An 18,745-nucleotide genomic window follows, 5' to 3' on the forward strand; every position below is an offset into this window, starting at 1 on the left:
CCTCTGTGTGCTGTCCTTCTGGATCAGTCACACTCATGTGGGAGCCACGCTGACCCTCTACGGATTTATTTTAATGGATTCCACTCATAATATTTAATCTCCCGGGTATGATTCGGGATATAAACAAGTCAAGAGATGGGTCTTTATTTTTTGAAACATTGCTCGGAGCGGTCCAGCGTTTAAGCCACCCATGAGAGACGCAGCGGAATAGAAGACAAGGCGATCTTTGTCTAGCATTTCTATAGCTTTTATTCCCATTCTAGGAATAGACACACACACACATAGATAATCACACATGAAATTGATCATCCTTTTTCCTCTGAATGTGGATTTCATGGCAAAGAAATATATCTCACAAAGTCTATTCAACGTACAGTATGTCATGTGTGAGTATAAATAGGGTTTATTGAATCTGAAGAAACTGAGCTGACAGGAGCAGACAGAGGATGCCAGTGTGAATGATAATGTGTGTGTGTGTGTGTGTGTGTTTCTGGAAGCTCACTGGTTTGCAGGCCACTTGCTGACACTCTGCAGCCGAACACTGGACTTCCCCGTTACTGCACGCACACCTGGAGCAGCGGCTGGGCTTCCACTCCTCACCGTCCCTGTAGGCTGCACCCTGCCAGGAGCAAGACTCTGGCACACACACACACACACACACACACACACACACACACACACACACACACACACACGCAGAGAATGAGTAAACAGTGAACATGGGTGTCAGATAATGAGCTGACTGTTCAAGCATTGTTTTCCCACACACACACACTCATTGATTTACGGTCAGAGGGAGAAAAAAAAAGCATTTTGCTAATTACACAAACACCTACGGGATCTCTTACCTGGCGAAAATATCGCTAAATGGTCGACTGGAGACGCTGCGGTATGTCAGAGGTGCTTTAAATATACTTTAAAGCCACCAGAGACTGTAACTAATTACCAGTAGCAGAAACATAGTTGAGTCAATTTGTTTACAGAGAGCATTTAAAAACAACAAAAGTTGACCAAAGTGCTTTACAGAGACTGAGAGATATAATTAAATAAAAACAAAGGCAAAGTTATGACGGTCAAGGGGAAAATTAATAGAAGTGTAGAAAAAAATTAATAAAAATGAGATTTCAATCTTAAAAACACAACAGCATGGCACATAGAAGAGAACAAATGATTAATATAGAGAGGAAATAGCGTGGAATGATGAGCAGTGATTGGTCAGCAGATCTGGCGGTAAAATAGGAGGTGAAGAGTTCAGTCCACAGAAAAATATTAATGTTTAATAGCACAGAAAGCCTGAGAACATGTTTCATTCTACTGTATGAAAAGCATTTAAAAACATACTGGACTAAGAATTGTGTTGGGAACATTTACATTTTTATTGCAGTATTGTATACATGTGGTTTTATAAAACAACTACTGTGGGAGAAAATGTAATTTCATGTATTCTCTTGGTTTTATTTTGTGAAATAATGTATCCGATGCACCGACGCTGAGGTCTGCAGCCTCAGACGTTCTGAGTCAGAACACTGGACAGACTGGATCGTTACCAGCAGACTAATATGACTGATTAAAGACACATCTGATTCAAAAAGATTCTCTGAAAAACAGTCTGGAGTAAAGAACAAAAACACTCCGGACATCAACAGAGGACGAAGTCTCAGGAAAACCTGTTAGAGCTTAAAACTACCTGAACTGAGATAGATAGATAGATAGATAGATAGATAGATAGATAGATAGATAGATAGATAGATAGATGGATAGATGGATGGATGGATGGATGGATGGATAGATAGATAGATAGATAGATAGATAGATGGATAGATGGATAGATGGATGGATGGATGGACGGATGGCCTCAAATTAAATAATGGAGGATAAAAACACAACAAAGCTAGAAGCGTATTTCCTTCGTGGTCCTCTGAGGGGAAAGAGGGCAGGACGGCAGATATTCAGGTCAGGCGAGACCAGTTAAAACACACACAACTACAAACCACACACAGTCAAACCAACCAACAGACAGAGATGAAAACAGAAGAATCATACAACAAATAAAACCAACTCATGTTTGGCTTTTCATCAAGCAGAGAGCAGGAGAGAGAGAGAGAGAGAGAGCTGACCTGAGGCAGAGTGCTGCTCTGCAGGACTGTCAGCTCCACACTTAGATTACAGTCCACAGGGCAAGTAGCTGAGATTGTGTGTGTGTGTTTGTGTGTTTGTGGCATTTCATATTTATCTGTGTGTGTTTTCCTGCACTGAGAGAGGTTATGCTGTTTAGCTTACATGTGTATATTTTGTGTGTCACTGTTTCATAGAGATTTTCATGCATTTTTCACTATATATCATGTGTTGTGTGTGAGATTTGTGTTCACATGCACGTCTTCCTTCAACCATCATTAACAGAGTAGTAACTCCAGCTACAGTCAGTCAGGCGACCCTTGAGAAAGGCAGCAGAATATAACTGAAGTGAAGCGTTGTAGCAGCCTGAGGTCTTTCCCCGTCTAAATGTGCTGTGATATTCATATGATGGAGAAGCAGAGCATCACTGACGAATCGTGTGTCTTTTTACTTCCTGCGAGCGGAGTTGTCTTGTTTCCAGCCGGCCGTCGGTTTCAGTCGTTTTGTACTGTGCGTATGTGAAACTTGGATGATCCATCACAGTTCAGCGTGGTAGTACTGTTGCAAATTTGAATTGTTGTGAACTTCAAGTGTTTGTGGATTCAAGGACCAAAGACAATGAAAAAAAAAAAAGAAACATGGCTGATGTAATGTATGCATGGTAGCCGACTCTCAAAGCTTTAAAGTCTGACAATCCCACAAGCGTTTGAATGTACCGAGAACAAAAAAACAAAAAAAATCCTTCTTTATGCCTCGACGGACAGTTTTCCTGCTCAGCTGCAGTAGAAGGACTTTAACAACAAACAACAATTTACTTGACTAAATTGAACAGCCGAACCCACATATAAGCTTCAAATAAACATTTAAATACATTTTTGTACAGAAGTAGGACTGTGGATTTCCGTCCCCCATCACCTACATTGTAAGTGCATTATGAAGGAATCTTTTAATGCCCAGTATGAACAGGAGGAATAATTCAAGCAAGAAAAACATGTGTCAGTGTTCATTTGGGTACCTGACTGTTGTTTTAAAGGACCAGTATGTAAGATTTAGTGGCATCTAGCAGTAAGGTCGTACATCGCAACAAACTGTATACCCTTCCCCTCCTCTTCTAAGCATGTAGGAGAACCTATGGTGGCTGCAAAACTCGCAAAAAATGGTCAAACAGAGTCAGTGTTTGGTTTGTCCGTTCTGGGCTACTGTAGAAACATGGCGGGCTCCGTTGAAAAGGTCCCGCTCCCTATGTAGATATTAAGCACTCATTCTAAGCTAACGAAAATGCAAAAATCCTTATTTTCAGGTGATTATACACTAATTAAAACACACTTATGAATATTATATTCCATTTCTGCCAAGTCTGTTCTACTAGATGCCACTAAATTCTACACACTGCACCTTTAAGACAGACTTGAAACATTGTGAAACTATCCTTACATACAATATAATATAAATATAAGGGTTTTGTAGTCTTTTAAAAGAAATAAAGAGCTGTGTGAGCAGGTGTTACCTCCGTTACGGCCACACTTGGGGCAACACTCTCCGGCTGGGGTGAATGGGCTCTGATCTACAGGACAGCTGAGAGGAGGGCAGGGTGGTGTGGTGCAGGATACACTCCCTCCGGAGCAAGTACACACCGAACAGGGTAAAGGACTCCATTGGCTGTCATGCTGCGGGAACAAGGACAAACACAGAGAGAGAGAAAGACATTTATACACAGAAACACAACCAGAGGGTGGGGGGGGGGGAGAGAGGAAGAAGAAGAAGAAGAAGAGAGACAGCGGGACGAGGGAAGCTGTTTTGCTCTCTGGGGACGAGACAACTTTAGTAAGCCTAAGCCTGAGTGGCAGACGAGAGAACAGAGTCACAGAGGGGGATAGAAGGTGGAGGAAAGATGTGTCAAAAAGAGATCACGGGAAGAAAGAAGAGAAAACAGATTAAATTAGAAAATACCGCCTCGCAGTTCTATGCCTCCGCCAAACAGTCATGTTGCAGTTTACATCCAGGTCTGTCCAGACTCATAATATTTATAGTGACGGAATTTAATAAAAGGTATTAAGTTATCACTGTATTGACATGTCTGGTTCCAGTGAATAATTCCCAGTGAGAAACAAGCTGTCTTCACTTCGAGTTATGGTCCAAAAACGTGTGTTGTGAGGTCACAGTGACCTTGACCTTTGAACACCAAACTCTAACCAGTTCATCCTTGAGTCTAAGTGGATGTTTGTGCCAAACTTGAAGGGTGTTTCTCAGACGCATTGGACGGATGAATGGACAGAAAAACATAATGCTTCTGGCCACGGCTATCATTGCATTGCTGAGGCATTAAAATAAAAGGATGTGTTTTAATATGAATAAGAAAGGCGCACTGTTAGAGGGCATTGCCTTGACATTTTCAAACTTATGTGCTCGTATTTAATATTGCACGAAAACCCCTTTTAGCAGAGTGACCCGGCCACCTAAAGATGGTTTTCAACTGCGATACCAGCTCAAGGCCGACAGGAAGCTCTCCGTCGTTCTGAGTCATACTGTATGTGTGTACTAGTGTTAAGAAAATGCTTAAGGCCATCGTGTTTATATAAAACCATGAGGATTTTCTATACCGTGATTGACAGACATAGATGAATCCATGCTTATGCAACCCTCTCTGGGGTATTAATTAAACATAGATATATATAATGTATCTTATAAATCTACGTGCGGATATGCAGTAAAAGTTCAGATTTGTTCTTTCACTCTAAATGAGATGTCAGCGTGTCAGCGTCGCCTGCAGTCAAAGTGGTAAAGGTGAGAATTCATTCACTTCCCTTTTCTGAGGTGTCAGGCTGTGAAACCTGCAATAAACCCTCTTCACACCCTGCATGAAATATATCATTAGTATGACTTTTAATGGAAAATTGATTTAAATGCTTTTTCACCCTGAATAGCATAGATTTTTTTTGTGGGAAACAATTACACCTTTTATGGTTTTGGCATACAGATAGTACTGTACTGCGTATTTCTTCACAATCTATATATGCTAAATTAAAAGTTGTGGGTCGCAAGAGCTGTCCAGGGTGCTGATGAGCGAGTCCCTGGTTACAGTTAGATCTTTAAAGAAAAAAAATAGATAATAGATATAGAAGACTGGTAGATTCAAAACCCCAAATATTGCTGTTGTTGGATGTCTTTCAAAAACATATTGGCTGAACACACAATAAGACCTTGCCAGTCCTTTGTGATGTGCAAAAAGAGGAAAAACAAGACTTTCAGCAGACACGATTTTTTAGTAGAGATGCAGTAAAGTCCTCGAAAGGTCACGACTCCTCTCCAAACCTCTTCTCCTGGTAGTTCAGTTCCATGTAAAGTGCCACTTCACCAGGGAGGCAACACAAATGGAATCTCCAAAATTGGCCGAGACAAAAAGATGTTCCCTTTTAGGACAACATGTCCTGTACTGTATCCAAAATGGATGCCAAAAAGTCCAGCTTGTTAAGCCGGAGGCCACCCGATGGAAGATGAACAAGACAGCAATTGTTGCTTTAGTGGGACAGAGGCGGGTATAAAGGGGGGAGAGGGGGGCGGGTCTCTTGAAAACAGTTTTTCAGCAGTGATCAAATTTGACACATGAATCCCTTTAAAAGATATACTATGCAGGGTTTGTCGGTCGGCATTTGTAAACGCAGCGTTCAAAGTTCGCAACCCTCCTCCCCTGGCTCGACCGGAGCGAGAGACAGAGACAGAGAGAGAGAGCAGTGCGAGAACAAAGCCCTGAATCAGATAAATAAAACATTATTTTCTGATTGATTCATGGTGGTTCTAAAGCACAAATAAACACGCCCACGCCCCCCCGCCATACTGCAGGAAGGTGCTGCATTGACAGATTTTGTGTGAATACAGAGCTTCATCTTGTCCGCTGTGACCTCTCTGCAGCTCTTCATACATCCATGACACAGAGAGCAGAGCAGAGCGGAGCGGAGGAGAGAGACGGAGACAGCGATGTAACCTCGTCGCTACCTGAGGGGCTACACACCCACTGCCCAAAGGTTGACGCTCAGAAACATCCCGAACACAGCAAAGTAATAAGAAAATAAGAAAATACAGGCAGAGGGCAGAGTCTCTGCAGATAAATACACCACCACACACTTCTAGTGGGTCATAAGTGATGCATAGTATACCTTTAAAAGGTTTAAAATGTCCCTCTTGTGGTCCTCGGGTCAATTTTGACCCGGGAGAACAACAGGCGTTGCTATGTACTGTCACCAAAAAAATTGAAATGGTTTTAAAACAGTATCCTGACTAAACTTTTACATCAACATCAACATATTTTGCTCTGATCTCAACTATACTTAAAATAATTCATAATTTCTTAGTCAGGATAGTGTTTTAAAACCATTTCATTTTTTTGATGACAGTAATGACACCTGTTGTCCTCGGGTCAATTTCTGACCCGGGAAGGACAACAGGAAGGTTAAAAAACATTCTCCTCACATTAAACACCATTGTCATTAACATCTGTATCTGCATATCTTATCAGAATAAGGATGAGCACATGTCATTGAGAAATGTAAATGCATATAGAGAGCACATGGCAACTGGATCAACCAGACAACATCTGGAGGTGATTGGATCGGATTGTAATCGGATCTGAATCAGGTGTAAATGGCATCTGGATAGTTTGACCACACTCTTAAGAAAAAACAAAATTCACCATCAAGTTAAAAGATCACTTGACTTTATCTTCCAAAAACTGTCAAAAAGCTACAGACAAGCTCTACTTCTGCAAAGAAAAAATAAGAAAATAAGTGGATTGCTTCTATTGACCTTGGACGCACCAAGTTTGCCAGCTCCACTTATCTAATTTGCATATTTAGCTCCACTCACAGTGATATGATGAGAATGATTGTTAATACCAGATGTAAATGCAAAGGCCAGTGATCAGATGTCATTATTCAGATACAGACTGCATGTTCACACCAAGTGTAAATAGGAGATAGATTCAAATATCTTTGAATTGATCAGGTTGCATCTTTGTCTGTGCATATTAATATTATTTGGTTGAAGGGATGGATGATCAGGAGAAGAGAAAAAGGGAAAGAACGAGAGGAAGATGAGTCTTCTCTCCTTCCTCTGTCACTTCCACTTACTCCATAAATGACTCCTTCGTACTGGCAGGAGCCCTGGGACGAGGAGAGGCACTCCGGACAGCACTTGTTAGCAGGGATCCTCAGACGCTCGCCCTTTAGAAAAGAAAACACACACACATGAATACACACACCGAAATACACACACACACACACACACTTTTACCAGCATGAATACAAAACTTGTCAATTATTATCTGTCCATTTTCATGTAAATAACCCGAGACGCCAACACAAATAAAACCACAGGACCGACAATATGGAAAAGACTCTTTCAGGCGTGCGCAACATGTAGAATACAGAGCGAGCGAGCCGGATGTGTTATAATATAGATTCACGACGCGCTCCTTTAGCTGCGCTGCCTACACGCCCTAAAAAGAGGCTGAATGTGCAGCGGGAAGCGGACAGGAAGTGCGGGAAGGGCCGGACGCTGAGCCGGTGAATACTTTAGATGTTGTTTATTTGCAAATGATATGAAATGGAAGAAGGAGGAAGAGGAGGAGGAGGAGGGGAAGGAATACAATCTGTGTAAGGTGGGACAAAACAACCCCCGAGGAGCTTCAGAAAATGTCTTGTGTCAATTGAAAAAGAGAAAAAAAAAACAAACAGACATGCACCGATTCACGAGGAATAGATGGAAATTGAGCTATGCAGCAGGTAGTAGTTCACCTTGAATAAATAGACTGAAGGTTTATATTGTACTTTCAGCTTATTGCTATCATTACTAAACCCCGGAGCACACAAAATGAAATAAGACCACTAGCCGACATGATGCTGAATCCTGTCAGCATCTAGAAACTGTATCTCCTCTAGCAGCCACTTTGTGTTCATAAATTAAACACAGATATTCTAAACCTCACTGTTTTACATATATTTATTTACATGTCTCTTCTGTAGAGCTTTTCATTTTTTTTTTTTTTTTTTTAAATTGTTTCAGTCCCTCTAGCTTTTTCTCTCTGCTGCCTAAAATTTAATCACCAAAAACGTGGCCGCGGTACAAGAATGTGATCCAATTTGAGGTTTTATTGCTGCAAATAAAGATGGATGGCTCATAAACAGAGTTCATTCATTACTCATGCAGGTAACAAATTTAACCATTCTGTGCACGTTTACAGTATCTACACTAACATGTAGTCTTTGAACAGTCAATAAAATATCTTGCAGTAACACTGTTGTCTTCATTAGTTATTGGTTAGGTCATCTTGGGGACTATTCATAGTACACACGTTACATTCATGGTCCATATTTCTATGCTTTGCAAAATAGTAACCATACAGTTTATCTGTTGTAATGTTGCACAGGTGTCACTAAGTAGGAAGAAGGGAAACATGACAGGAAAGAGGAAAGTAAGAAGGCAAATGAGACTAAAAGAAGAAGGAGAGAGAAATGGAGGAACAAATGAAATAAGCAAAGAAACAAATGGAGACGAAGGAGACTAATGGAGAAAACAATGAAGGAGGAATCGAGGCAGCTGTAGCTGTAAGCTTTTATTTTCTTTTAACTGTTACTGCAGTGCCACCATTACATTACTGGGCACCTGATAATGATGTGAGGTTATGAAATTTATTAAATAAAAAACAGCAAAAAGCGTCAACCTCAGTCAAAGTCATTGTTGGTGATTGATTGTGTCACATTCATTTCAATAGTTCATGAGATTTTTGGGTTTTATGTGTTGGATTTTTAAGTTATTCGCTATTTGAAATGTTAGCTACTATGTATTTTTAGCCAACAGGTATATATATCATGAGCCTGTGCCACAAAGCTATTATGATGTTATCCAGCTAACTTGATGGATTTGCTCACACACACACTCCTCAAACCTGTGACAGTTATGAATTCAAGACTATTGCTTTTCATGAAAGGTTATCAGGTGTCAGGATAGCTTGTTATATTGATGCCTTTTGTCATGTGAAATGTGAAATGTGGAGTGCTTCTCGGTAGCAGTGTGTGTAAAAAAAAAGTGTGTGTAAACAAAGACAAAGCCACCGAGATAACCGGCTAACAACATAATCCAGCCCTGAGACACACGGGCTTCATCCTGTGATTCTTCAGAGTAGCAGAAATGATTGTGAGATGAATGTAGTTTATTGGAGAATCATGCACACAGAGACACTACAGTTGTTTCTCCTGATAACATTAAATTAATTCATTTAGCAGAAATTGTGGGTTGCATGCAAGCATAAAAAGATGCTCAAGTTTAAATAAACAATGAGCGCTTATTATTAAAGGCGGCTCTGAATCAGTCATCGAATCAATCTCTGTACTTTTTAATATCTTTCATATTTGTGATCCGGGGGGCCCGACAACTCCCTCCGGATGAAATTATAAAAATGTACCCATAACTTTTCCTCACGCCAGTATAACCAGTTAAAAGTATCAAGCCGCCTGTTAAAAGGCACCAGAATACAGGAAATGACATCTACTCTGTTAAAAATGTTCCTACGCCTGCATAACGTTGTCATATTATAACAATAATGCATATTTCTGTACAGTTTTATAGTATTATTGTCATACTATAACATATACAGACCTATATATTGTTTCTGTTCTTATATTACTCTTAATATATGTGTACAGACACGATAAATGTACTGGTAAAAATGTGTAAAATGTGTTTTTACAACATAATCAAACAGAATTAAAATTTCTATTGAAGTGTAAATTACAAAATAAAAGGTAAAAAGTGTAAAATTCATGATTAGCCTGAAAGAAAAATTAAAAAAATAACATTTGAAGTCTCAAATTTTGGAAGGACAATGCTGAAATATTCAGTTTATTTCATGTCTCTCACATCTGCGTAGCGTCATATAACATAATGGTGCATAATAGTGCTCTATCAGTCAATTATGCTGTTTTTTAAACAACAAACCCAGATATGAGTCATCCTATCCAGACACACACACACACACATCTGTGGTAGATGATTAATCCAGAGAGTGCATGTACGACTGCAGAAATATTAACATACGCCTCTCAAATTCATAGATGGATTTTTAAAGAAAAAAAAGTCGATACGGGAGGAAAATGTATGCTCGCAGATAATGGCAGTGGATGTTTAAAAAAAAGAAAAAAAAGCCCTATAATCAGAGACATGCAGATGATGGAAACCCTAATACTTTTTATCACAGTGTAGGTGAGAGGGAATCACATTTTAAGAGCTTTTTAAATGGAAGGTGCACAAGGCTTGGTGAGCGTGATGACTAATTTTTAATTAACATCGGATCGGTAGCCAGCAGAGCGCGAATGCATTAGACATTGATTGTTGCTTTAGCTCAAGAGTTGGGATTGGATTTGATGCCGTCACCACAGGCTTGACGTTTAAATCACATTTATGAAAAAGCATGGGGAGGATCCGGTGGATAGATAGAATAAAAAATAAAAAAAAAAGCTTTGAAGAGCTTTGAAAATGTGTCTCTGTGAATTCAAATGGGGGTAGGCTGGAACTAACAGTATCCAAACAGTTGTCACTGTGGCAAATAGAGTGGTCCAATCAACACACTTCACTGTACAATAGTCTGTCAGTTCACTGAGTCTTGTTGTAAGGACGACTTACAAAGACCAGTGATTAAACGGGCCCTTAAAAGAGGTTCTGCACTTCAAGGTGAAACTGAGAGTGGGAGATTAAAATATCACTAAACAAGGATCCTGCACATTCAAGGTCTTACATTTTATTCACTTTACTGAGATGATTCTGGTTACTGCCCTGTGGCTATGTTGATTTTGATAAAATATATCATAATCCTCACTCATTCAGTAGCTGAAAAAAAATGTCCTTCACAACATCTAAATATTGAAAATAACACGGAGTCTTCATCTTTAAACCACAAAGAAACACATAAGTCATGGGTATAAAGAGACGTAAATACATTTTTACAAAGGCTCTCATCCTTTTTTTGTGCAATTCGAAACACTTTCAATCAAAAGAAAGTTTAATTCTGAAAGTTTTTTCACAAAAGCTGAGTTGCTTAGTAAGAAGAAATATTCTGATTGTTTGACTTAAACCTCGGTGCTTCTCTTTGACTTGCCTGCTTTTGAACTTTTTACGCTGATTTCTACATTTTCTCCATGTTACTTCACACAGACAAAGCTCTTTAAATATTGATATTTTTTTGGCTGTTCAGTCTGTGCTGTTTGTTGGACAGTTTTATTGAGTGAAAGTAAGATAATGGAGTTTTCAGTTTCATTATTTACTGCATTAGCAATTGAGTTAACGTTATTTGTAGCAAGTCTTAAAACAACATTCAGGTATGAAGGGATCTTCTAATGGTCAGTATAAACAGGAGGAATGATTACAGCAAGAAAAACATGTTTCAGTGTTCATTTGGGCTCCTGACTGTTGTTTTAAGGCAGATCTGAAAAATTGTGAACCCATCCTTTAAGCTAGTTAATTAGTTAACACAAAACCTGCCTCAAAAATCCATTTCTATGGAAGAATAGTGCTCTTTTACAAACTGAATAAAGTCAACTATGTTAACTAAGTTAGCTACTAGACACTAATTCCTTTAAAATCAGTTAGGCAACTAAGCTAACTGACGTTTTTGCTATCTTGACAAGCTAGCTAGCGTACACGTCTTTCAACATTATGAAATCAACAAACTGTTTGTTACAAACAGCAAGAGGTAAGAAAGTTGGAAGCTTAATGTTCTGATACTAAAGCTAACTTTTTAAAAATAAATCGACTCACATGAGTGTAGCCAAGTTAGCCTAACTGACATTTTACCTTAAGATAGCCATACTACACTGTATTGCTACCTTAACAAGCTAGCTTGCGTACATGTCTTTCAACATCATAAAATCAACAAACTGTTTGTTACAAACAGCAAGAGGTAAGAAAGTTGGAAGCTTAATGGCCTGATACTAAAGCTAACTTTTTAAAAATAAATTGACTCACATCAGTGTAGCTAAGTTAGCCTAACTGACATTTTACCTTAAGATAGCCATACTACACTGTGTTGCTACCTTAACAAGCTAGCTAGCGTACACGTCTTTCAACATCATGAAATCAATAAACTGTTTGTTACAAACAGCAAGTTGGACGCTTAATGGTCTGATACTAAAGCTAACTTTTAAAAATAAATTGACTCACATCAGTGTAGCTAAGTTAGCCTAACTGACATTTTGCCTTAAGATAGCCATACCACACTGTATTGCTATCTTGACAAGCTAGCCAGCGAACATGTCTTTCAACATCTTGAAATCAATAAACTGTTTGTTACAAACAGCAAGAAGTAAGAAAGTTGAAAGTTAATATTCTGATACTAAAGCTAACTTTTTAAAAATAAATTGACTTACATCAGTGTAGCTAAATTAGCCTAACTGACATTTGGCATTAAGCTAAAAAAGAAGTTTTAGCCACCAGCTAAGCTAATTAGCTAAACTGCTTAGTGTTACCTTTCAACGTCATGAGACATCATTTTATTAAAAAAAAACAACTTATACTCTAACCAAATGTCCTTTTTTGCCTTTTTTTGTGCAATTTTAGCTTGTTGGAAACCTTATCTAACATGTCTTGTTTTCAGAAAAACTGCATGTTTTTGGCTTAGAGCCATATATTCTTTAAAAAAAACACTTTTTTATTACATTGGATATGACCTGTAGTTTCATATCCAAGAATGAAAAGCACCCTCCTGTTCCCTGTCTTACCCTCTGGAAGTCACACTGGGGGTTGGGGCAGTGGGTGGGCCTGCAGATGGCCACGTCGCTGTAGCAGCTACACTCCTGACACGACTGCGGGCTCCATGATGTGTTGTTCTGTCAAGACAAAGCAGAAAACAGACATGAAACATTACTGAGGGCACACTTGATTCATCGCTGCCGGAAATAAATAAATAAAATCACTCTCTTACGGCTCATTATCATATCTTAACACACCGACATGTCATCTTCATGTTGACAACAGGCAAATGTACAGTAAACATATGTCGGACTCTTTGTGCATATTCATGTGAATGATAAAAAAAAGATATTTTGACTGTATACCTGCCTGAAAGACTGTCACTTTTTTTGCATTTAATATGTAGTAACTAGAAGCTTGAATCTTCTACATTCACACAAAATAATGATTTAAATTTTCCCCCTGAAACCAAATGTAGTAATTGTGCATTGTAGATATAGAGCAGAGGTATGAAATAGAAAAACTGAATTTAAGAAACAATGGATTATATCATTCAGTATCATAGTCTGGAGGATTTGAACTCTTTCTACTTATTGCACCAGTTTGTGTTACAGGCACTTTGAGGTCCACGATAGCCGAGTAAGGTTTTACTGCTCTAGTTTACAAAATGTGAGCACCACCATAAGAAAACCATTTCACACTTTGAACTCTTATTATCCTCTATACTTAAAGCTGTAAAACACTGGAAGGATTTCTGCTGCAGGTGGAGTGAAACTGCTTTGGTGTTGATTAAAAGTCTTGAGCACCATGGCCAACGAGACAATGAAATAGGACAAAAAAAAAAAAAGGCAGAAAGGCTGCTTGTAGTTTGGTTGCGCCCTTTAGCATGCCTGCTATTTTTCAATAGCTCATAACACCGAGCTGACAATGTCTTATGGCTAGCTTAAAGCCAAAGCTAAATCAATATTCCAGTGCCTGCATATGCTCAGATACGTATATCATTTTACAGTCCATAAATCGGATTTAGCCGGATGATTAATAATCCTCTCATGACGGGAATGTCCACGGGCAGCTGTGCCTATGGAGTGGACACTTCGTAATGGGTGGTGACTGTCACATGTGGAGGCTTTGCTCCATTTGAGACGGTAACTAAAGCGGGCATCTTAATGGACACGAAACCTGAGCCTCAGGTAACAACCGGACCCCTAAATGGTTGCTTATATGCTGACATAGGAAGGTATAAGAGGGTACACAGCAGTAGATCTTACAGAAACCTTTTTTTTTTTAAATTCTCCTGGCTGGATCTATCATGAGATGTCCTTAGATGTGCCTAATCCTGCACATTGTCTATTGGTGCGCTGCAAATGCCATAAGGGAGGGGGGGACTTTAAGGGTTTGATGTAATAAACGGGCTGCTACAATCTCTGCGCCGGTAGTAAACCATTACTTTTAATTTTCTGTGAAAAATGAGAGCCAAACATAATTCTTTAAAACAACTCTACTTGGTAACTGAGTTGAAGTGCAGAGGAAAGTCGAGCAGTAAGCATGCAGTAAAACGTGGGAGTAGCTATAGGTCATGTTGAAAGACACAGACAGAGACCGCAGAATGAAAATTTAATTAGCGAAAGCAGCCAGCTGAGAGGAATAGCACTCCTGGAGAGAAACATGAGAGTTGATATGATCTCTATAGGGTGGTATGAGCTATTTATGTGTATATGTACATGTGTTTTAATTGCAAGTTTGCGGGTATGCATCGCTGCACAGCTGGGGCCAGATGTGTAACATGATTTATGTAAGGGCAAATGTTTCACGGGCAATCTCTGCACACAACGTTAATGTTTCAGCTCAGGAGGGAGAGCTAGCGGGGAGATGTGGGTTGCTACCGAGCGCTGCAGTTTTTTTTTCATGATAGAAACCGTCTAACACAGATATACACGAGCTAAGATATATGATAATAAGTATTAACTCTGTCAAACACAAACAGATGATGCAGAAGATGCATATTAATATCTTTATATTTTGACTTTCCTTCTTTAATTTAATATGAACAAGGCGTTTGTTGCAACACTTTATTGAAGCTATATATTGTTTTCAAAGGCTGACATTTAATAAGCCAAGACACCGTATCTTTTTTTTTATACCTGAATAATTACAAATGACAAAACAAATTGAAATATTCTGCACGCCTTATGTATTAATTTCAAAATGTAATAATGAGTTTATGAAGATATTCACACGGCTGCTCACTACTGAGCAAAAAGTTTTGAGCCTTTAAATACAAACACGATGCTGATGTGGTTCCTAGACATGAAAACTAAAGTGCTTATTGAAATGTTTCACCAAACTTTTTACATGATGATTTTGCACTTTTCAAACAAACACAACCGCAGAAAAAATTATGCATGTAACTTTTCTAATTTGACGTCTTAATCAGGTTTATATTGTTAGACACATTTTTTAGATATGTATGTAAATGGTTGGGGCAGAGCCGACCAATCAATGTAGAGGATCATGAAATAATGCTTTTATCATCGTAATGAACCAGTTTAATTTGAGGTCTCTGCAGAACTATAGATTATAGAAACCAAACAATATTAGGTGGTAAAGTGTCAATGAGCCTCATAGACATTAAAAGTGGATTTAAAAAGCCTCTTTAAAGCTGCATTTAGGTATGTTAACCTAAATATAAATGCACACAAAGGGAAAAAGGTGCAGAGGAGTGTGGTGACTGCTGTCTCACGTATAGTGAGGATGTTCATAGGAGCCTGGTTATGTAGTAAAATGGCGGAGCAAACTTGGAAAGATACATAATGTGTGTGGGGGGTCTTGGGGTTCTCCCCCACAAAAATTTTCTGCATTTCTACACCATTAACCTCTTGGATTAAGTCAAGAAACCAGTCTAGATTAGTCAGGTTGAGGGTGATATGAAAACCAGGAATATGCATCAAGAACAGTTTATAATTGGGTGGATCAGGACAGGAAATGATTATTAGAAGAATTGACTGCATTATTAGAAGAATATTTCATATTTGAAATTATATTCATAAAAACATTATGTAGCCTTAAATGTTAGTAGGTTGAAGACTACTAGGCCATCTTCAAGGTTAAACAAGGACAAACAGTTTATATAAATGAAAGGGTCTTACAACACATCACCATATGATTTGGATAATTAAACCAGGTTAAACCAGGTTAAACCAGGTTAAACGTGAGGGTTGCTATTCTCAGTGCTCACAGAGCATCTTCAAAGTCTGCAACAAAGCATAAATAATATGGACTCACAACAACTATCTAACTCCAATCCCAAACACTGGTTCTACTGGGAGCTATTAGCACCACTAGCTGATGTAGTTGTGATGTTATACAGGAATGAATAATCATAACCTCAAAAACAGATTATGCTATATTATACTATACTATATTATCTCAAATCAAGAACTATTTTAATGCACAACTCAGAAGGTGATTTTTGCTCCTCAAGACTTAAAGGGGTCATTTTATTTGAGGACTAGACCTCAGTTCCTCTTAGAGTAAACTTGCAGCTCTCATTTAGCCTGTATGAGAAAATAAGAGAATAATCATAATAATGAAAGCAAAGCGCAGAGCAGCCGGATGAGAGATCATTACACGGAGTGATGCATCATCATATTTAAATATAATTCCATCCAAAGTCAAACTAAAACTGAAACTAAAGCAAAGTCTTCTGCAGACGTCTAAACAAGATACTCTCCACTGCTGAATATTTGATAATTCAGACACTTTGGGGCTCTGTTCGTCTCTCATGAGGGTGAGATTTTTTTATAACTTGCTTTTGTCAGTTGCTGAAAATAGAAAAATGATCATTGATATAAGCTGCTTAAATATAATCACCTGGTTATTTTTAAAAAGACAAAAAGTGGGCTAGCAAAACCATAACTTTGCTCCTCCTAACTGAATAATAAGGATGCATTTGCTCCACTTGCTCAGGCGCCTATGAGGATGTCTATGATACTGAATTTATGTGCAGAAGCTCAAAACATCCATTAGCCGTTTGTGACCAACAAGGACAACATTTGAGAAAGTGAAGGGCAACACTTTTATGTTTTCTACAAACATTCAGGGTCTTCCATTTACTTTTCTGTCTTTGCATTTTTTTTAAAATTCCAAACAGGATGTGGCAATTCAAGAAAAAAGCAATCCAGGAAAAGTACAAAAGAAGATTCACTGCAACAAGACACTCAGAATTGCATCTATCCGTGCATCCGAGCTATTACACGGAGGGACTATCTCTCAGGTAATATGTTCTGCTTTGCAAAGAGCAATTCACACGGAAGAGTGAGATCAGTTTGTCACGCCGAGTATCACGATTCCTCTCAATCTCCCAGTTTGCATAAAACAGGTCAGAGACACCTGCCCCCCCCACCCCCTCCTCCCTCGTCCTCCGGCCTTTTCTGAACTATATAATACAAAAGTATCTTCCATATGGTCACCGTTAAAAGGGTCGAGTTCAGCGACGCTCTCTGCTTTTGGCGACAATTTGTTCTTCATCAGACAGCTTTCTAAAAGTTGAGGTTCAAAGCAAAACTTATAAATGGAAAATCTTTCTGATTGGACCAGAACGGCAGAACTTCAGGCTATTCAGTAATTCCTTCCTGGAGTATAAAACTCTACTCAAGTGAAAGCAGGAAAGATTGATTTTTTAGAAAAGTTATTTAAAAAAAGAACAGCACATGAATACAGCATGAAAAAAACTGTTGAATTACAAGAGAAAGTACAAGAACTTTTAATTTGAAACTTTAATTCCCTGCAAAATAGTTGGTTAAAGGTTCATTTGTGCATCAAGCTTGTAAGTGCGAGTGGATTTAAGCGCACATTTATGACATTTTATGAGTCTTACAGGAGGGAAAGCAAAAACTCAGACACTTGGAAGTTCGTTGAAAATAAAAATAATTTCATTTAAGTGTATTATTAACAGCAAACAGGTGTCTGAACAAGAACTTTTGCCCATTTTCCTTCTAATTACCTACTTGGGTTTAAATGGACTAAAAAAATTAAATTCTTGTCCAAACCCTTGAAATGCATGCATGTCTTTGAGATGATATTAATAACCTGCATGTGTATATTTGTTGTTTGTAAAACAAGAACATCATGTGGAATATTTAGATCGCTTTGACTTAAATTGGGTAAGGAGGTTAGCGGGGTTAATAATAAAGTCTGTGTGCATGGGGTCGCCTCAGAAATAAGTTTCCTGTTATGGCTCTGTGGCTGCCATTCATGTCAGGAACTCTTCCTGAGTAGAGCTGTGTAAAATTAGCGCAGCGGCTAACAGTATATAGGAGGAGACTTTGGCTCGGACTCGGCTGCACGCCACGGCCTCGGAGTGCGAGTCCATTTCAGCCCTGGTCTCGGGGGGGATCAGGAGGTTGCACTCAATTCCAAATCCTTGTTCTGTTTGCCTGCTGAATAGACCATGAGCAGAATGGGATTGACCCCGGGTTCGCTGTTAACACGGACCTCTTAAAGCGGCCAGGGCATGGAAGCCAGGGAGGCCCCCCCCCACACCCCCCCTTGCTCTGACAAGTCCGAGCCAGGGGAGCTATACAGCAGACAGCAGCGTGAGTGGCAGTGGCAATTCCTCCCTTACTCCCAATCAGATTGTCCCCAACAGGGACCCGTACCTGGGATTCATTCATTTAACGTCTAAGGAGTTGAGGGCTTATTTCATTCCCCCCCTGGAGAAAGACTCAGATTTGATTTAGGACTGAACTGGCTCAGTCTACATGGCTGGACGTCTTTAATTTCATAAAAAAAACAGATCCATAACTCTCACACACAGTATATTCTAGTCGTAGGCTGTCATATAGGGCCTGCTTGAGGTTTGTAAAAGTGAATAAAGAACGCACCTTTCCACACTGAG

At 39.1% G+C, this 18,745-nt stretch overlaps 1 protein-coding gene across 2 annotated transcripts in view; it reads right to left on the bottom strand.

Moving 5' to 3' along the window:
* The window catches only part of fras1 (Fraser extracellular matrix complex subunit 1), a 293,698-nt gene that overhangs the window by 190,247 nt on the left and 84,706 nt on the right, over positions 1-18,745 (bottom strand). For both annotated transcript variants that reach the window (XM_067572464.1, XM_067572456.1), the window contains exons 3-6: positions 12,879-12,986; positions 7,239-7,331; positions 3,623-3,782; positions 503-636 (exon numbers count right to left, since the gene is read on the bottom strand). In XM_067572464.1, coding sequence (XP_067428565.1) covers positions 503-636; positions 3,623-3,782; positions 7,239-7,331; positions 12,879-12,986 — 495 coding nt within the window. The remainder of the gene's footprint in view (positions 1-502; positions 637-3,622; positions 3,783-7,238; positions 7,332-12,878; positions 12,987-18,745) is intronic.

Source organism: Thunnus thynnus, chromosome 2 (genome assembly GCF_963924715.1).
Source record: "Thunnus thynnus chromosome 2, fThuThy2.1, whole genome shotgun sequence".
Classification (NCBI taxonomy): domain Eukaryota; kingdom Metazoa; phylum Chordata; class Actinopteri; order Scombriformes; family Scombridae; genus Thunnus; species Thunnus thynnus.